At 41.9% G+C, this 21,692-nt stretch overlaps 1 protein-coding gene across 1 annotated transcript in view; it reads left to right on the top strand.

Moving 5' to 3' along the window:
• Positions 1-21,692, top strand: part of Slc9a2 (solute carrier family 9 member A2) — an 87,272-nt gene that overhangs the window by 19,340 nt on the left and 46,240 nt on the right. The window contains exon 2 of the mRNA XM_052745002.1: positions 14,050-14,513. Coding sequence (XP_052600962.1) covers positions 14,050-14,513 — 464 coding nt within the window. The remainder of the gene's footprint in view (positions 1-14,049; positions 14,514-21,692) is intronic.

Raw genomic sequence — 21,692 nt, 5'->3', positions numbered from 1 at the left:
GACAGGGCATGAGTCAAACTGTTTCCAGGCCTGGCTCTGTGATCAGATTAGGATTCAGCTGCCTTGCATGGAGCAGAGGCTGCCAAACAATCTGTTCACCTTGTGAGTCCCCTCATCTCATGGAAGTGAACCTCAGCAAATCTGTGTTGTACTCTGAACCTACAGTGACCTTATCCATTGACAGACTATGGACAAAGGTACTCCAAGACTCTGAGCAGCTAAACATTCACCTAATGCTCAAGGAGGTAGAAGTCTGTCTGATAAATCATTGGATCTCAGAGTCTAAGGTTCATTTCCACTGCTGTGGTTGAAATGGAAAGTTAGGACGCTAAAAAGAGTAGAGAGAAAAATGGAAGGGTTTTGCCTGGCTCCTGTCTCCATCATAGCCATAGTAGCTTCTGATGCTTGGCTTCCTCAAACTTGAGTTTTGATGAAAATCATCCCTTATGAGACTTGATGGTGTTTCTTTGTTCACTTCAGGATGGAAGAGGTGAGAACTGGGAGCAGATGACCTGTAGAACCAGCTAAACCCTAACCTGTCTAAAGAGTACCATTGCTCACTCAGTTCTTGGTGGTTCACATCTTGCAGAAATTAGCATGGGGTGTGTGAGAAGAGGAAGGGCCCAATCTTGCTGGTTTTTTCAAGACAGACACATAGGAAAATTTCAGTAAAAAATCTCTCTATTTCCAAAAAACAAGCTTAATTTTGGAACTATTCCGTAGACTAAGCAGTGTGGGCTCACAGATCATCCTGACATCCCAGTTTATAACCCATTCTAGGATTTGTCAAGTGATGTGATATTTTGTTTCTGCTGCAGATGTTTAATTTATAATGCATTAGGTCCCAATAAGCTAATGTTAAACTGAAAATATCATAAACTGAAAACACAATTAATAAACCTGATCTATGGAACAGCATAGCTTCAGAACATAGCAACTATCTTGGCTGTTTCTCCTGAATGGGAGCCGAATATCAGTGGGTCACGAGAGAAAATTGGGCCATGTAGCTCAGAAAAGATCAGTATTCAAAGTCTGGTTTCCATTGAGTGTGACGCCTTTCACAGCCCTATGAAGTGCAAAACAAACAAACAAAAACCCCAAACCAAAAGATTCTATCAGTTCTGTGACTTTGTGCCTGGTTATATTTAAGGGTGACTGGGATGTTCGTGCACTCAAGGTGAGTGGGAATTTATTTGACAGCCAAATTAACACTGATGAAAATGAGTGCTTTTTCCAGCATGCAATTAAAAAGATAAATACATACAAAGGCTGTGGGTGCACGCTAAGCAAGAGCTCCAACACTGTGCTACATCCCAGCCCTCTGGCAGTAATTAGTTGCCTAAATGAAGATGTTCCTTACTCTCACTAAAAAGAGGCAGTTTCCTTTAGCTAGGATAAAGATCAATGAATTCAACCACTTTCATATTCTAATTATTCTTGTGTTCTTTTTTCATTGAGCATTTTTAATAAAATGAAAGAAGAGGGGATAGAATCAACACACGTGCTGTGGGATATGGAGATATCATAGCAGCATATTATAATATATTCAAACATTCCCTGTTATTTCACATTTTTCTCTGAGCATTTTTATAAATTATGTTTTCCTTTGAATTGCCAAGAATTCCCTTGGTTTTTCCCTCCCTTTTAATAGCTCATGCACCACACATTTCAAAATGGACTCCAAACTGCCTTAAAGAGACTCAGTTCACACTTTGTCAACAGATCAGTCAGTATTATATTTTGGGGTTTAGCACAAAGTACCTATGTGTACCAGCAAATATCCATCTGAGCAAACCATCCTGTTTCCTACCCATTTGTTTAGCAGTGTTTCTGCAGTTCAATCAATATTTTCTTTTGCTTTTACACTATTATTTTATAACAATGGGAAGGAAGGATAAAAATAAAAGTAAATTTTCTGTGGAAGGTCTTTCTGTACACTGTGAATATGTGTTGCTCTGATTGGTTGATAGTAAAGCCGCGTTGGCCTATGGCAGGGCAGGATGGAGCCAGGCGGGAAAATCCAAGAGAGATAGTGGAGAGAGACAGAAGGAAGGTGGGGAGAGAAGCCAGCCACCACCGAAGGAGCAGCAAGATGCCAGCAGACCAGTAAAGCCAAGGAACATGTGGTGAAACATAGATTAATAGAAATTGGTTAAGTTATAAGAGCTAGTTAGCAAGAAGCCTGCCTTAGGCCATGCAATTGGTAATTAATATTAAGCCTCTGAATGATTATTTTATAAGCAGCTGAGGGACCACGGGGCGGAGAAAACTTCTGACTACATAAATTATTTTTTTCCATGAAGAGTATACCATATAAAATTTGCCATCTTAATTTTAATGAAATAATTTGATGACAGGGTCTGTGGTGATAGCTCATCTGTCTTACACAGCGCTGGGGGTTTGGACCTTCTTTCCTTTTCTCAGCCAAGGACTGGGAGTGGAGTATACTGGTGCAATTCATATTCTCCGAATTGGTTTCACTGACTGGGGAGGGCTCATTGCCATGGAGGAGAAAGGAGAATCCCAACATCCCTCCTTCTGGATGCCCCATCAACCTTGAGCCCAGGTGTTCCCATCACTCTTGTGAGGGTGGACTCTGGACAGCCTGCTCAGACCTCCTGGGGTGAGACCACAGTTTCTTCTGTGCTGTTTGGCTGGAGCTGAGCTGTTATTATTTGAAACTTCTCTTTCTTGTGAGGTGGATTCTTTTTAAGTCTCTTGTCCAGATAAAGCAAACCATTGTCTCTTTCTTGTGAGGCAGATTCTTTCTAAGTCTCTTGTCCAGATAAAGCAAACCATTTTTAGGTCTTTGTCTCTGGCCACTGGAATTTTCTGCCTCTGGCTTCTTTAGTTTAAGTATGACAATATTAGAAGGAAAAACGATTACCTCCCCCCCAAAAAAAAACCCACAAACAAGAGGCTGAAGAGATGGCTCAGTGATTAAGAGGACTGGGTGCTCTACAGAGAACCCAGGTTCGGTTCCCAGCACTCATATGACGGCTTGCAACTGTGTAACTTCAAATCCTAGGGCATCCAAAGCCTGCTTCTGGCCTTTGTGGGCACTGCACACACTTGGTGCTTGGACATTCATGTAGGCAAAACACCCATACAAATAAAATAATTTAAAAACCAAAACCTCTGAAACAAAGCTCAGTGGTCTGTCATTCTTCAGACTTGGGAAGCGGTACCACTATTCTTCTTGTGTTTCCTCATCTCTACCAGTTTGCTTTGGGTTCAATGCCTGAAGTTTTTCAATGTGACAAATGAGAACAGAGAAATGTACTCCATCTTATCAGGGATAGAAATATGTTCATCTTTTTTTTAAACCGTATTTTTCTTACCTTTTATTTTCTTTAGACTTTCAGTAAGATGAATTTAAGCATTACCATTTTAAGAAATTTTTTATAATCTTGCTTTTGTTTGTACTTGTTTTAATTTTATTAGAGTTATGTGAGGCTGTTTTCATGCAAGGACGTAATGTACTTAGAGCATATTCTCCAGGTCCTTCACCATCTTCCCCCATCCTGTTCCCTCCCTTACCCATGAGTCCCCTCTGCTCCCTTCCTTGACGGGATGTCCAACCTTGTGGCTTCTCTGGACTATGTTGTCATCTGCAATGTTAATGCCCAAGAACACACAACTGATTTACAAAAGCCCAAATCTGATAATATTTTCAATAAGTTTACAACTTTGCATAGGGGTGAATCCATAGCTACCCTGGGCCACATGTGTGCTGCCAGCTATATGGCTGTATGTGACACTTTTGAAACAATTTCATTTTTGTTTTTGTGATATATATATATATATATATATATATATAATTTGACTTCACGTATCTACAAAGACCAAAACACAAATGAGAGAAAACCTGCATCATTTATTTTCCTGAGACTGATTTTTGATTCAGTTATTATTATCTCCAATTGCATCTATTTTCTTATAAACAATGTAATTTTGTTCTTCTTTATGGATGAAAAAGTCCTAATGTGTGAATGAACTATGTTTTCTTCATTCATTCTTCCATTGATACCCTTGTTTTTGTAAGTCATTTTTGTTCCTTTATGCACTATTATTTGGGTTTACAGTTTCGTTCCAATGACTCATTAATGGTGCAATAAAATCAGATGGTAGTTTGTGGCAGTCCCTTGTTTGTTTGTTTGTGGATTTGGGGTATTGTTTTTCCTTCTAATAGTTTCAGACTTGAACTGAAGCAGCCAACAGCCAGGAAATGCTTCTGAGTACAATCAAAGATCCAACAATCATCTGCTTTGTCTGGGAAGAGACTTGTAAAGAGTCCATCTTGCACATGTCCGTCAATTAATGTGAATCCTGTTCCATTAAATACCTATGTGCAAATCCTTCTGTGGTGTGCTGACTTGGGGTCCTTCAGGCACATATGCAGGAGTCGTATACCTGGGTCACATGGAAGGTTTTATGTTTAGTGTTTCGAGGAACCCCCTTGTTGATTTTCATGGGGGCTGGGCTAGTTTACATTCCCCCAGCAGTATATAAGGGTTCCCTTCAGACCTCCTCCTTGTGAGGCCAACATTTGTGTATTATTTGTTTCCATGATGACTGCCATTCTGACTGGAGTAAGGTAGAATCCCAATGAAGTTTCTGTTGGAATTTCTTTGATCATTTGAGAGCAGTCTGTTCCTTTTTTATTAGCCTGTTTACCAGTTGTGGTTTTGTGTGTTTGTTTGCTATTTAGTGTTTTGAGTCCTTTGTATACTGCAGCTCTGTATCCTCTGCTAGAGGCCATCTCTTCACTGGATTGCTTCTGTGCATGAATTTCTGTCTACTGTTGGCTATTTCTAGAGCAACTCAAGTCCTATTCAGAAAGCGCTTGTCCATACCCATGTGTTGAAGTGTCTCCTCCCCTCTCTTTGGCAGCAGCAGAGTATCAGGTCTTACATGGAGGGCTTCGATCTATTTTATGTTCATGTTCATAAAGGGTATGAGATCAGGGTCTACTTCCGTCCTTCGATGCACAGATGCTCAGTTTCACCAGCACTATCTGTTCAGGAGGCTCTGTTTCTTCATGGTGTACTCTCAACATTCTTGTCAAAAATGAGGGTGGCTGTAGATGTGTGTATTTACACACAGCTTCTGTTCTAGTCTACTGCTCTATGTGTGTATGTTTGTGCTGGTACAAAGGCGTAGACATCTCCTACCTTAACATTCTTTACCTTCTTCAGTGGTGACAATCATCCACCACTAAAGTGATAATGACCTGAGAGTTTTGTTGTTTGTTAATTGGAGGTCAATCTCACGTAGGCTAGGTTTACCTTGAACTTTCTATATAGCTGAGGTTGACATGGAAATCCTGATTGTCCTGCCTCCTCTTCCCAAGTGCTGTGATTACAGGTGTGTACTACTCCACCCAGAGTTCTTTTTTAAACAGTTGAACTATAAAAGAAACTTCTGCGTGTACTTCAGTTACGTCTTGTTATTTACATAATTCTATAACAGCAGTCAAATTATACTCTCTGTCCTCATTGGTATCTGGCCTTTTTCTTTATGAGACATTTTTATGCCTTTATGCACCAGTATCTGGATTGCAGTTTCATTCTTATGATTCATTCAAGGTGCAATGAAATCAGATGATAGTGTGTATTGCAGTGATTCAAAGCTAGTCTGACATCACGTCTTTAGGAAGTCATGGTTCTTCCATCGTTTTCTATAGATATTGCCTGCCATTTCTTTTGGTAAACATGTTATCGATAGGTTAAGCAGAGTGATACTGTTTAAGAACTTTCTGGTTGGTATTTGCTGTATCTCTTCCTGTTGTTGTCCATTTCGACAATAACCCACTCCATATCCAGTTGGTTGAAATAAAACTGTGGATTCACCCTTGACCAACACCCATATCAGGACTCTCCAGGCCAGCACCATCCTATGTTGGAGCAACAGTATCTAAACTCACTCATCTGACCCCCTCTCATACTCACCTCCCTCTTATTGAGGACCACTTTCCAACTGCTCAAAAATATGCTGACAGCAGCCAAAATGGCTCTTCACAATCATGCTTCCAGTCATGTGTGCCTCTGCTCATGAGCCTTCTTAGACTCCTCATTACTCTCAGAACAGAGCCAACGTCTTCTCCTGGCCCCAGACATGCCATGTCTGGCATTTGCCTGTTCTTTTCTTTCTACTGTGTTCTGCTTTGATCTCTGAGGCCCTGCCAGAATGGCCTGGTTAACCAGAAGGCTCTCAGCTCAAGGTCTCTGTCTTTGCACTGTTCATTCATATTTAGGAAAGTACTTGTACCAAGTTTTGGCTCCTTCACTCCACTGGGAATTTTGTCCTTCCCTGACCACACAGATAGGAAATATTCATCAGAAGAACTCTCTCATCCTTCTCTGCTTTCCTCTGTGTGCTCATAATTACCTGTTTCTGTGTATCCATTTGACTTCTGTTTCTTACCCCACTATTTCCCCAGTGTGAGCTATAATAACTAGTGTGTGAAAGGGTCTCCAAGAACTATAGATTAGATGAAACACAAACAATTTAATGGGGTAATGATTTCTACTTCCTTCAGTTTTTCCCCATCACACACAATGTCATAATAAATATCCTCAGTGCAAAATTCCTTGATTTTTCAATCATATGAGCACAGTACCTGAAGAGATAGAGATCTTTACTATCTGAGAGTGCTCTTTTTATCACTAAGTGGTTATTCTATCTTTAACTCCTCCTTGAGCTGAGACCATCTTCCATGGGATCGTGCACAGGTCTGCATGGAGTCTGGGTTAGTCTAAAGCATTTCAGTCTCATGTTTTTTTTTCACATAGATAGTTAATCATATCCATTTGTTTTACTTCTTAGGAAGTCTTGGTTTTCTTACTTCTAAATTGTAATCTCTGGTTTTTTGGAAGGAGTTTCTCTCTCTCTTTCTGCATATAGACAGACAAGGTGATTTCAAGATTTCGTCACCAGCTCCCACTTGTCATGGTACAGAGGTGCGTCAACAGTTGCTGCTCATATTCTGTGCAGCATGGCCCCCTGCTGTTTGGCTGCAGCCCCAGCAAACCAGTCACAACACACATTCTTCTGACTAGTCTTTCCTTGAGCCTCCCCTTTGCTTCATTACTATAGGAATGGAAAAATCCTCATCAGTCAATCTTTTTGTTTGTTTGTTTTTAGAATTTTTATTTTATGTATATAGTGCTCTATCTGCACTCCAGAAGAGGGCATCCAATCTTATTTTAGATGGTTGTGAGCCACTATGTGGTTGCTGGGAATTGAACTCAGGACCTCTGGAAGAGCTGCCAGTGCTCTTAACTGCTGAGCCATCTCTCTAGCCCCACGATCAACCTTAACATCACCTCCACTCATGAAGTTTTTTGGGAGGTCCTCATCTGACCTTCTTTACCCCCCTACTTGTCTAGTACTTGTTACATCTCCTCTATGATAGCATTTATTGTGGTCTTTCTCCTGTCATACATGATTATGGCCACATCTTATCTGTTGGACTGGAGATATATGCCCTGAATACAAGGTACGTTTGTGATATAACTCATCCAATCTTTATCTACAGAAGATAAATACATCTGTGATGTAAGGATCCAACCCTTATCTTTGTCCCTTTCTAAAGTCCATCCTGGGTGGAGAATTTATTAGCTTTCACTCTAAGTGGTTCAGTCATCTGGAAAAATTATATAGCACCACAAGTTCTATTCTCGAATGATTTCAGCAGTGTTTGGTGTTTCATTCATATTTTCAAAGTTTGCAATCATTTTGTCATGATGAGTGTTTTGTGGAGCATTCAAGCAGAAGAAAGCCTTTGTACATAGAGCTATATTATATTTCATGGAGTGATTGTTAAATTCATTTTTCAGCCTCCGCTTATGATTAAATGTTATAACAAGTCTACACTCCTGGTAGTAAAATTTTTAATAAATGTTTTTGTTTTTTGAGACAGGGTTTCTCTGTGTAGCTTTGGTGCCAGTCCTGGAACTCACTTTGTAGACCAGGCTGGCCTTGAACTCACAGAGATCCACCTGCCTCTGCCTCCCCCCGGTAGTAAATTTTTTAGTATATCAGTTAATTCTGCTATTTTTTTGAATTCTATGTATTTTGTATATTATTTATTTGTTTAATGCCTTAACTATATGAGTTAGTAGTTAACTTAATGTAATTTACTTTCAGAAATACATTTTACTCAGTCTTTACTTGAATTATGTTATGATAGGAATTTGTTGGAACATCTGATTTAAAAAAATCAAGCTACTATTTTGTTTGGTCTGTCTGGCTAATTGCTTCCTGCAGTTCTGTTTCTGGAGGTATGCATTTAGTTGATGTATAAATGGAGATACTTTAAAAATAAATATATTTTAGGTTTAAATGGCCTTGCTTATTCTTCTCAATACAAACTTCCATATTATTTATTCCAGGCTCTTCTCTTTCTTTCCCCTCAGTCAGGAAGGCAGGACCTCCTTAGAACATCACTGACTTTGAGGCTAACCTGCCCCAGAGCCCTGTGCTGGCCCAGGCAGCCATGATCCTTGCACAGGGCCTCCTTGTGCCCCCACGCGATTGTCCTGTGCTTAATCCGAGCTTGGCAGATATTTGTTGATCCAAGAGATGCTATTATATATTTTTCGATACCCTTTAAAATGTAGAACAAAAATAAAGTGAAATTAGAACACTTGCATCATCTTTAGCTCCGGCTAATGTGTCCCCCCCCCCCCCCAGGGCTGGATTTCTCCCTCCTGCCAATCAGCTACCCACCTTGAGCTGATCCCAACTGTGTGTGTGTGTGTGTGTGTGTGTGTGTGTGTGTGTGTGTGTGTGCGCGCGTGCGTGTGTGTCTGAGAATGCCCCACCTGCCTTGAGCTGGTTGCAACTGTGTGGTTTGCCTAGTTGGTTTTTATTTTCTTATTGTTTTTAGGTTATTTTTTATACATTTCTCTAACTTTTATGTTGTTGCTCTTTGGTGGTGTGTCCTGCTACCTGGAAGCTTCCTGTGTGTGTGTGTGTGTGTGTGTGTGTGTGTGTGTGTGTGGTGTGTGTGTGTGTATGTGTTTGTGTGTGTGTGTGTTAATTTTTGTTTCTGTCTTTACCCTCTTTCCAGAATTTGATAAATAGGCTATTGTTGCTACAGTGAGAAAATATAGTAAATTAGTCTCAGTGATTTTACTTTTATGCAGATGTTAAGTTTTTAAACTCAGCTTATTTCCACACTTGTATGTAGAGAGAAATGAAATTCATGTCACTCCTGGGGAGGAGTATTTTACATTGTATTTTTTATGTGAGTCTTCTCCTGTTCGCCCACTGAGATTTGTTACAATAAAAATAAAACAATAAAAGTTTAAAGCACTATCATTGCAGAGTTTTATATGCTGGTAATAAAAATTGAATGAACAGAAGTACAATACCCCCCAAACAATAAACAGAAGTTACCAGGCAATAGAAAGAGGCTGCACCTGGGCAGGTGAGCACGATAGCCGTCTGGAGTCCCACTACGGCCCATGCTTTGGCTTTGTATTGCCTGTGGGCTGAGAATGACTTTCACATTTTCGAGGGATTCCACCCAAATCTAGAGAGGAACATGGCAGTCTGTGGAAATGCATGGAACTCTAGTTTCCATGTGTGTGGATGAAGGTTCGCTGGAACAGGGCCACGGGCATTCGCTTCATGTTAGCAACAGTCTGTCGTTTCATTTGCGCTAAAGACAAGCTCAAATAAGGTCTGCAAGTTAAAAATATTTACTGTCGGGCACTGTGCTGAAAAGCTCGGCCGCTCTCGGCCTTATCCCTGCAGTAGCTCCTGTCAGCCTCCTGAAAATCATCAACAGTTTCCTTTGGTTTTTCTCTCCAGTGGCTGGTACATTTCTGGATAATTTAGATGGGATGATCATTCGGGCACAGATACTCCTGTCATTCCGAATTCATTTCACCTTCACAAAATACTCAGGGAGAGAAACAAACGTGTATACATTTGTGAATGGTGATTTTCTTTTTCTGTGGATAATGATATTTAAGAAGCTGGTTTAAAAAAAAAAACAATCAAAAAACTATCCATTTTGCCGATCGGTTGTTTCCAGGTGCTCACTAAAGCATAGACATGAGAACACAAAGTCTTATCTACCCGCTGAGTGTCACACTGTGCCTTTCATGCCTCTGCTTAAGTTCCCCGAAGAGCACTATGCTGAGGACTCCTGTGACTGCCCTTCACTGAATTCCTTCTTGATCATGCAACAACTGGGCATATTTAGTAGCTACTGTCCTACTTCAGAAAAGAGTCACTCCGATCCATTTTGATAGACACAACATTTAGAAACAATGGAGAAAAGGCTTTTGAAACTATAAATTCTCTATTGACTCACAAGTATTCCTGTTGGACCCTCTTTGTTCCTGAATTCATCCTTTGATTGGTTTCCCTCCCATATTTCTTTTTTCCCTTCCTCCTGGGTCCTTCATCCCATTGCTAGTTCTGATGGCTCCCTTCATTTACATTTAAGTTGCTATGTTCTATTTGCTTCTCCATCACAGTTTCCTATTGGCTAAGGTCTTGGTCAGAACCTGGCACATCTCATGAACTTGGAAGGCATTGACATCTGGTATACATGGATACCATCTCTGTCTCTGGTCCCTTGCTTCAGCCCATATGTCCAGTTTCCCACCCTCCACTCATCAGCCTTAGAACGTGCTTTCCACAGTGAGAGACGTGGAGTCCTGCCTGCGAGAGAGCCCTGGGTCCCAGAGGGGTAGTTAGCGAAGGAAAATGAAACGTCAGGAACAGGAGTGGGTGTCTCTGAAAACAGGCCTCCTCCGGTTCTCCGTTGCCTCCCGGGTTCATTATGTTTGCCTGCATATCATTACAAGTGCTTCGTCTTGCTTTTTCCTACAAACCAGAGGAGGCAGCTAAAATAGGGGGCACGGGCGATGTTGCGGGAACAGTGCCTTGCTGTGCAGCCAACAGTCTGGCTATCACTGGAGATGTTTACCTGGGAGGTATATATTTCACTGTCTCAGGCGAGTAAGAGGAGTCTGGCTAGAACTAGCCTTCCAACCGTCATCACATGCAGAGAGTGGGAGAGCTGCATTCCAGGCCGGGACAGTAGTCCAGTGTGGCAACTTTGGAGGCCTGTGGCAAGGAACCTTCAGCTTGAGGGCTGAGTTCCAGAAGGGAATGGATTGTGCTTGGCTCCTGGGCACCCCAGGAGGCTATTATTGGCACATTCTTATCATACAGGAAATGCTGGCTGTGAAACGAGGCAGCATAGAGAGAGATACAAAGATGGGGTTTTGGGAGAACTTTTTCTTCTGTTTGACAATGAGGTCAGTGGGCCAGCCAGAGGTCATGGGCGGAGGACAGCTGTGCCCATTGGCTATGTTAATTCCACTTATTACTGCAGCCTTCTGAGTTGTAGTAATAAAATAACCCACAATAGATGATTTGAATACCCCACATACAGATGTTCACTTTATTGTGTAGAAATTAGTATTTTATATTCCTCCAAATACTATTGCTTCAGCTCATGGAGTATTTCATGCTGGGGTTTTGGTCCTCTTTGTAATAGGGTTTCACTTATTGAAACAGCTGTGATTAGGAGTCTCTGGGAATGTATACTGTCACTACCAGACTGTCTCTTGTCCTATCATTTTGACACTTTTCTGTCTCAGACCATTTCTGCTGCTTCAATAATACCATAGACTGGTAGACTGGGCAATTTGAAAGAGAAAACATTTGCTTTCTCATGATTTTGAATGCTAGGAGTCTAAGCCTAAGTGACGACCTTGACCTCTAGTGACAGTCTCTCTGCTGCACTCGCACATGGCAGAAGGCGGAAGGGCAAGGGAAGAAGAATAGATTCCCCCAGACACTACCGGAGGCCTCTTCCCAGAACGAGTTCACAGAGAGTAGATCTCCGAACTGGTGGGTCTTACAGGGCAGGAAACAGGAATTTGATCCCAGGGCAGAACCAGTTCCTGTCTGGAACACCAGTGGAGGAAGGAGTCAGCCATTCTTTGGCCATAGGTTTGAGTTTTGGGGGGTCTCAAAGATCAAGCAGTGTTCCTATTTGGACAAGACTCACTCTCAAGGGCACTGTATTGTAGAGACGCAGGTAGGCCCTGGTTGACTGGGTGTGTGGAGAGAAATGAGGTGTAGAAGAACAATGAGGAAAGAGCTATGGAGCCTGAGGGGACAGGGGTGCCGAAGGGCAGCGTCTCCATCCGCCTGGACCTTGTCACTGCACTGGCAGAGCAGCGCACACTCGGTCATCAGAAGGGTGCCACAGAACACTTCGCACCTGGGAATCCGAACCCATCTTCCATGACTATGGTGACTTTCTGATCATCTTTGCAGCAGTATCGCCTTCGTCGTGGTCTTCTGAACTTGCCTGCTGCTGCCATGCTGGCTCCAATAGACCATCGTTGCCGAGGCTGTCCAATGTATCCTGTCCCTGGTTTAAATTTCACTGTCATGATCGCCTCTCAAAGTCCCCACGTCTTCATTCTGTTACACTGAAATTGGGAGGAGACTCACTCAAGCCACAGTCTTTTCATAGTCCGCTTCAGTTCCAAAATATATGAAAGGTCTCAGGGTGATGTACTATTATGTTGCAATTATAGGCTCTCCTTTTTTTTTCCTACCACAGCCTCTGCTCAGGTATTCTCTATGTTAAAAGCACACTGGGCTCCTCCATGGGATAGCAAATATCTATTCCCTTCTCTTCCTTTCTTTCTTGGGAGGCTTCGATGCCTGTCTAGGAGTTCTGTCTTTGATGTCTGCACAGTACTGGCTCCTTCTGGGTATTTTTCCTATCAGAACACTTCTTACTTTGTGTTTACCTGGTTCTCGGTTAGAACATGAGCCAACCTTGGATTGGACTGGAGTAATTCACAGATACAGCTGTTTCACCTGTTTAAACAGTTATTTAACACATCCTAATGAGTTGCTTTGGTTGTTTCTTAAGGACCCCACATCTCAAAAACTAAACACATCCGATATTAAAATGAAAGGATTAAAGATAAAGAAATTACTAATTTTTTTATCAATAGCAGAGAAAGCAGTAGTAATCTCAAAGATGATTTGTGGCCCAACAACCAGTTTGGTGAGACCCTGGAGGGTTTTGAGCCTTGGTTCTCACTTTGGTTTTTAAAAGCATCAAAATAACTCCCTTGCCTACCTACTGGAGTTTTGGTAGGATGAGATAAAATGTTACATATGAAGATGTTCTGAACAGAATTAAATTGTTTTCAGCATAAAATTTGCATTGTTTGGGGCTGGGCAGTGGGAGGTCCGTTAAGAAAGTGCCTGCTGTGAAAACACGAGGATTGATAGTCAGAACCCAGGAAAAACACAGGGTGGTTGGCATGTGCTTGTAATTTCAGTGCTGGGGAGGCTTATGGATGTCTAGGATGCACTGGCCAGATTAAGTCATTGCTGGTTAAATACCCTGTCTCCACACAAAACTAAACAAATAAACAAACAAACAAAACAAAACAAGTGTGGACAGCTCACTGCTGAGGACCCACACTGGAGCTGGCCTCTGGCTGGCATAGGAGCCCCCCAGGAAAGGAAAGAAGGAAAGGAAAAGGGTATCTCATTCTCCATGGGGAATCTTGGTGTGCTTCTCACACAGAGAACACCTAAGCAGAAGCCTGCGGGAGAGAAAAGGAGGGAATGCTGGTTGTGCAAACGTGTGTCCTGGCATTCCCACAAACAGCTGTACCACCACACACGGGGCCGTGTCTAACACACGAATGCAAATTGCATTGTTTTATTTCATTTCCATAGTCCCGGTAATTAAGAAAAATGTAATAAAGTTATAGAAACCCCCACATTGTGGCGTGTAAACAATGGATATCTCTCACATTTGATTTCTGGCTTAAAATTCACATTGTGCCTCAATAGTATCTCCTGCACATATGTAAATAACTAAATGTAACCTGTTTAAAGTGAGCCGTTTTACAATCTAGAAGCCAATTGCAGTCACCTGGGAGATTTTGAAGTTAGACCCACCGTTTCTATGGGGACTAATAATACCCATTCTCCCCAACTCCTGCATAACCCAGACTCTGTGCTTCTCCTTACCAGGTTTCCACCTCTATCACAAGTTGCCCACCATTGTGCCTGAGAGCTGCCTTCTCATAATGGTTGGACTTCTACTAGGTGGGATCATCTTCGGTGTTGATGAAAAGTCTCCCCCCGCCATGAAGACAGATGTGTTTTTCCTGTACCTCCTTCCACCCATCGTTCTGGATGCTGGCTACTTCATGCCCACTCGCCCCTTCTTTGAGAATTTTGGCACCATTTTCTGGTATGCTGTGGTAGGCACGCTGTGGAACTCCATTGGCATTGGGGTGTCTTTGTTTGGCATCTGCCAGATTGAGGCGTTTGGCCTGAGTGACATCACGCTGCTGCAGAACCTGCTCTTTGGCAGCTTGATCTCGGCCGTGGACCCTGTGGCCGTGCTCGCTGTCTTTGAGAACATTCACGTCAACGAACAGCTCTATATCCTGGTCTTCGGCGAGTCCCTGCTCAATGACGCTGTCACAGTGGTGAGTGGACAAGCGCCTGGAACGTCACTGAGTATGTGGGAGCCATCCGTCACTTACATCTTAAGAGGCTTTCCAAGGTTCTAGGGTGAATAACCTGTCAGGTGTCTCTTGCTATACATTGACAGCATGATGTGATGTCAAATGTAGGGAAGCATTTCCCCACATGGCAAAGGAGCAATGGATCCTGTAGTGGACATCGGCTAACTTCCCTCTAAGTCAAATCATTGCTGATACTGTCTATCTAGAGATAGCATCAGGCATACAGGCTGAGGGTTCAGTCCCCCAGATTGTCAGTCTCTTTCCCAATGCAAACCTCAGTTCACTTGACTTGTGATTTTGACTAATGGGCTCTACAGTAAGAGTTCCCACACCTCCTTCTGGCTAGAGTAGCTCACAAGGCTCATATACATTGGTTTAGTATGTCAATACTGCAAAAGATACAGATGGAGGGTGTATCGGGCAAAGGGGCATGAAGCTTCATATCAAACTCCCATACACCCAGCTATCCAGAAGCCCTTGGAATCTGTCCCTTTGGGTTCTTTTGACACAGGCACGATTGATTACATCATTGGCCATATGTTACTAATTTCACCTTCTACCCTTTCCCTTTCATGAGGTTAGAAGATGAGAATCAAAGTTTCAACTGTTGAACTTGGCCTTGGTCTTTCCAGTGACCAGATCCCATCTTGCTGAATCTGCCACCCACCAACCAGTCATTAGCATGCAAAGACACTTGTCACTGAAGAGAGTCTAAGGATTTTAGCAACTGCATGTCTGGGGAGAGTTGGAAAAATTGAGTACATACTTCCTAATATCAGAGCTCTTCATTTGAATTAATGATCTTATGTTGTGACCTTAAAACCCTTAATACACATTTTAATTAGTTACTTATATTTTATTTATTATGGTATAATTGGCTACTCACTTTCATTTTTCACCAGGCCCCACAAAGAGTGTACACCTGGCACCTTCATAAAATACAAAGCACAAACACAAGGTTAAGGAACATGAACATGATTGTGGTTGTGGCCATTGTATCTCTGATGGTTTACCTCTGTGATGTTTTTTAAACCTAATGGTCTTTGGTAATAATTCAAGGGATCTCAGGTCTCTGTGAGAAGTGATGGTATTAGTATACATAATATATAGTGATGTTTACTAGGGAACATTCTCTCTGGAAGAATTGATGCTATTAGTATATATATAATATTTATATATTACATGTATATATAGTATAGTATATATAATAGATACTAATATACAACACTTGTGAAGTGATGCTTACTGGGAAATGTTCTCTCTGGAGAAGTGATGCCATTAGTATTTATAATATGTACTAATATACAACACTTGTGAAATGATTTTTACTAGGGAGCATTCTCCCTGGGAGAAGTAATGCCATTAGTATACATATATAACACATATATATATATAAAACATACATAAAATATAATATAGTATGTATAATATCTACTAATATACAACACTTGTGAAGTGATGTCTATTAGACAACATTCTTTCTGGGAACAGTGTGACTGCTATTGATGGTTGTAAAGAAATCTTTTATCACATGCACACTTTCTGCTTCCACTGAATCAGCACACTCCTGGCCCTCATCATGTTCCCACAGGCAGATTTTTATTTTTACAAAGCACTAATTATTTTAATCCTCTTTTAAATACCACATAGCTGGAGTCAAAAGCTGCTGTGATCTTTACTTTAGCAGAACTTACTTCCACCGTGCCTTTTGAACTCAGGCAAGGGGTGGTGGGGTGGACAAGGAGACTCTCCCCTGATCCATGGACCTTTAGAGAGCTCTCCCTTCAGTTACAGTGAAGTGATCCTGAACTGGTAAACCAGTTAGTTGGCACTAGTGAGGCCTTACGGGTAACAGGGATGGCAGCCATTAGCTCTTACTGAATGCTTCTCTCACGATCAGCTCCTTAGACAGCCTATGCAAAAGGTACTACCACTTTGTAGATGCAATTGAGGTGGGCAGGTTAAAGAGTGTTCACTTCACTTACAGTACTCTTTCCATTAGCTCTTACCCTTCAAATGTTATTCACGGCTCACTTGACAGTGTGCACGGAGACAAGCATGATTCTCTGTTAGTCATATTTTACTGCAAAAGCAGATCCCTGAACTAAATACAAATATTTTTACCTGGAAGGATGTTCGTTAATTCCAGCTGGATATTATTATGGAGAAAACAATTTGAGAGTTAATAAGCCATATAATTTTAGAATAGCTTCTTAGGTATTTTTTCAGACAGCAAGTTAACTTACTCAACAACAAAACTTAATTCATACATTCTATTATTTATTAACAGTGATTTGTCATTAACTTTCAGTATTAAATTTTAACTAGGAAACTGTATAACAGCAAAGACATTTATCACTCATTCTAATTCCCTCAGGCTTTAGGGTATTCCATCGGGACTTATACTCACATGTAAATTTTACCCTTGCTGGAGGAAACTGTGGGCCTGTGAATGTGGAATTTTTGGAGTGAACCTATGATAAAATAAGAACACCTTGCTGGATTCCTTCTAAAGGATCTCAGCAAAGTTAGGTTGGTTTCAGAATGACATGCAGTTTAGATGGCCTTCCTACAGCTCAGAAAATGCTTCATCCAGTTAGATTTCAGGAAGGGAATCTGGCTAACCCTTTATTCAAAGTGTACAAAGCAGTGCGGGGGATCCAGAGGCACATCCCACACTCGCTGTCACGGATGCGCAGTCATGAGCTGTGGTGTAGATGGAGATGGATGGCTGCCCCAGGGAAGACCAGGAAGGGACAGAGAAAGCACGTGGCTATGTGTAAAGTGGAAGAAGTTCTTCTCTACAGTCGGTACCAGTAAGTCAGGACAACCTGGTGGCTTTCTGTGGAAGACCGTGCCTTGGCTTGCAAGCTCCCTCAAAACATAAACTCATGGAATATTAGAATTGCTCCCCTACCCCAGGCTTGCTGATGGCATAGAATAAACTCCCTAATGTTTCTTTCACAGCATTGACTAAACACTGCACTGAACTGAATCCACATTAGGAACAACTAGAGTAATGTTGTAGACCATTATTTGTCTTCTACCAGATTACCAGGACATTTTATTGAATAGCCTTTGACTCCTTCCTTTCCAGAGTCTTATCACTAAGAGAGGTTTCAATAACTCATGGAACATGAAAACATGTGAAAACATGGATCATGGTATTTATACCCAAATATATAGCATCACCAGGAGTTGAAGATTGAGGGATATCAGTAAATCAGAGCAAGGCTGTGTTACATCACCTCACCCTTCCTGTATCATGATAAACTCAACTAGATGGGTTAAGGGGGAGAGATCCTAGCTCAAAACTATCCCAGAGCACGAGTACTGTCCAATCTAGAAGTTACAAACCAAACTCATCATGCTGTCATCAAAAGCTCAGGTAAATTCAGATCAAGCAGAGGAATGGCACACAATTGAAAATTTAGAACTGATTCTTAGTATTTTCATGTTAATTCGTTTTGGTATTTTTGTGAAAATATTTCAAATCCTGTCGCGTCCACCTCGACCAGCAAGGAAGACGCAACACCAGGCTCTTCTCCAAGCAGTTTATTCAGGAACCTTGAACAATCTTCTGACCCTGGGGAAAGCCATCTTCTCCACACCGGGGAAAGCCAGCCCATGCCCTTTATAGCCACTGGGCAACCAACCCCGTAGTGCCACGTGGACAATGCCCATAGGGTCAGACATACGCAAGCAAGCCAGATTCCATGCCCAAGCCAAATAAGGAGTTGTTTATCCCAGAGAACACCTGCCATCGGGAAGGCGGAAGCCGGACGCCGGCACCATCTTTGAGGCGCGGCCATGCACGGCTCTCTACAAAATCCAAAGAGACATCCTACTGTTTCCACAGTTGTCTATAACAAATTGACTTCTCACATGGTAATGTCTAACATCAGGCCTAGGCGCTAGTGCAGCCATTGAGTGTTCTAACAAAGTTTCCTGGAAGATTCAAGGAACTTCCTTGAGTGATTCCTAGTTAGCTACCTGTAGGTAGGGCTGTAAAGGACTGCTGTCTTTGAAGACAGTAGTTAGTGATGTATCTTGATGGTAAGTTATCATGGGCTGTGGGGTGAAAATTCACTTAAGAGAGGTTAGCACTGAACATTGTGCGCTCAACCTAGACTTGCAAATCACAGAATTATCTGAAATTCATGATAGAAAATAATTATGCTTTGAGAAAATAATTATCACTTTTTTTATAATAAAGTGATCTGCATGGTATTTTCATGAATAAACAACTGTATTTGTGTAACTTGCTGTATACACTTTCACTGAATCACTGCACATTTTAAATTGAAATTTAAAGCATTTAATCCATAATTCACACACATGCATATATATAAATATTCATAACAAACGGACCTTAGATCATATGACAGGCTTGAGAGCACTCAGCCAACACATGGGCTAATTATTAATTTATTACAGAGGTGTCTGTCACTGGAATTTTAATTTATTAAAAATACATGTCAACTTTCTGGCCAACACCTGAGATACTTTTGTCACACAACATACATCATTATCTACATGTACACAACACACACACACACGTGTATATTTACACATATACACACACACACAACTTCAAATCTCCTTTTTGTATAGATTATCTCAGATAAAATTAAAAACTTAACTGAGGTGTACTATCTATGCAGTTATAACTAGTTCCATAAGATTGAGCATAAAACAAGTTGGAGCTTACAGAGGCTTTCCAATTGTAGATACTGCTTAAACCTTGCCATTCCCTCCAACATGGCACTGGTAGCTTTGGCAGTAAACTGGTCAAAGTGGGCATTTTGTCCATTGCCCCAAAGTAAAGCACCTGTGATTCAGCTTCTCTCTTTCAATATTTAGAGCAAAGTTTGAAGCAGGACACCCTTTGATAGACTGGATGTGTTGAGTGGCTAGGGAAACAATTTTGGAAGTGTCGTGAATGTGCAACTCTGCTGATAACAGTTATTTCATGCACAAGCACATTCAGGCTCCCATGAGGTCCTGTGAGCGCGGTAGGTGGAAGGACAATGGAGGAGGAGCAGACTCTTTCTGGCTCGCTCTGGGAAGAAGTTTCTTGTTTTGCTGGGGAAAACATTATACTCACTGGGAAAGCAGCCAGTACGAAATGGCAAAGTACTATGTGGTTTGGGGTCCATCTGGGTATTGCAGGTCAGAGGAAAGGACAGTACCCAAAGGCTGTAGGAATCCAGGAAGGCCTTGGGAAGAATGGCAGCTTCAGTAATGCTGCCTTGGAAGACAGTTCCCAGGGTTAGGAACTTGTCTTCATCAAGGAGAATGACAGGAAAGAAAGCGTAGGGAGGGATGGGGACATGCGGTGTGTTTTGTCGAGTAGTGAGGAAATTCTGCCTCTGACTTTTAAGGGTATTGTGGAAAGCAGTAAATCATGGAAGAAGGAAGGACGGGAGGGAAGGAGGGAGGGAGTGAGGGAGGGAAGAGGAGAGGAAAGAAGAAAGGAAGGATGGGAGGGAGAACAAGATCCATGTATATTAAGACTATTAGGCCTTTCCAAAGTCAGGCAACCGAAGACTTTGATTCTTGAGAATAGAAAATGGAAAACCCTAATAGGCAGGGTAGACAGATAGAGAGACGTGGGCTCACTGGTGCAGGCTGGAGGCAGAGTAGACTGGTGGAGTCGAGGACAGAACTATAGTATCTCAGTGGAACTGGAGGGAGGCTGTCTAGGCAAAAACTGAACTGGTCTACCATTGAATACCCTGAGAAAGGCCACTTGTGATGCAATGGTGGCTGTCATCTTTGTCTTTGGCAGTTTGGAGGCAAGAGATTTGTGTGTCACCTCTCAAACCCTGTTAGGCAGCAGTGTGACACAGAGTGGCTACTGTACCTGGACCCTGTAGCAAACTCATGACCGAAAGTAGGAATTGGTGCGTCTGCTAGGCAGCACAGAAAACAGAACTCCTAACAAGGTGCTGGTTGACCCGAGAGAGCTTGGAATCCAGAAGAAAGAAGGAAAACATTTCTGCCAAGCCCACAAGGTAGTAGACTCTGTAAATAACTGAGACAGAGGCAGTGGTGTGGCATTCGCTGGGACATGGGCTACTTATCAGGAGGTGGCTGACTCATGGGCCCATGTTGAACCTTGAACACCTCATCCAGGTTAGAAAATCTGTATTCTAACATCACCTCTGACATTCTGTGTCACTTGACTTTAGAAAAATTTGATTGTTTTCTACTTTCTCAGAAGCCAAATGAAGGTACACCCCAGCCCTTGGGTCCAATGCCCTCACACATTGGTTTTTTAAATTTTTGAAATGACCCCATAGCAGTTAATTCCACAGTGGAAAAAAATTCAGGAAACTTGTTTGAGTTGAGCTTGACTCTCCATCTGTGGGTAAAGTGGCAAGGCTTCAAAGTCAATCGTTCCCCTCGCATGTGGTGCAGAAGCTTTCACACATGGGTTATAACATATTGCCCAAGGACATGAAGTGAGTAGAATTCCTGAAGTCTTAATTAAATCAAGACTGCTAAACAAACAAACAAACAAACAACAACAACAACAACAAAACCAGGCGTGGATCCGTTACTTTACAGGCATCAAGTGTGTGTGTGAAGGCTCAACACACATACACCACACAGGTTCACACATCAAGTACATATGGCCTCTTCCCTTTTAGAAACATCCTTGATGCTGAACGTTATACCAGGCACACTGCATATGTAGGTAGAACAAGGAGGTGTGGATATGAGTGAGGATGTGTTTCCTGGAAGGAGGAATCCCTCAGTGGGGTACCCGCACTAAAGGGTGTGCCTGTTCCATGTCATGACTCTACGGTAGGACTTTATAAATGTATTTCCACAGCGAGCTGGTAAGTTTCTCTATGACACACGGCTTCTGAGCCATGGCTATATGAACAGGGTATGGCAAGCAAGTGTTTGAAAATAGCCTTCCAGGTGGTGGCTGGAAAAAATAATCTTTGAAGAATAATTTGGGTGATATATTTGCAATGTTCTCTTCTTTACTTCTCAAAATAGTTTATCTGACAAGACACCAAGACACTTTTTGCTAAAGATTTTATTTAAAGCCACAATATTATTATTCATGGCAAATAACTGCACAGTATTTCCTCTGACATAGAACAAATATCCTTCTTAGATTTT

Source organism: Peromyscus californicus, unplaced genomic scaffold (assembly GCF_007827085.1).
Source record: "Peromyscus californicus insignis strain IS unplaced genomic scaffold, ASM782708v3 Scaffold_19__1_contigs__length_69161282, whole genome shotgun sequence".
In the NCBI taxonomy this organism is placed as follows: Eukaryota; Metazoa; Chordata; class Mammalia; order Rodentia; family Cricetidae; genus Peromyscus; species Peromyscus californicus.
This window is presented reverse-complemented; position numbering and strand designations above follow the sequence as displayed.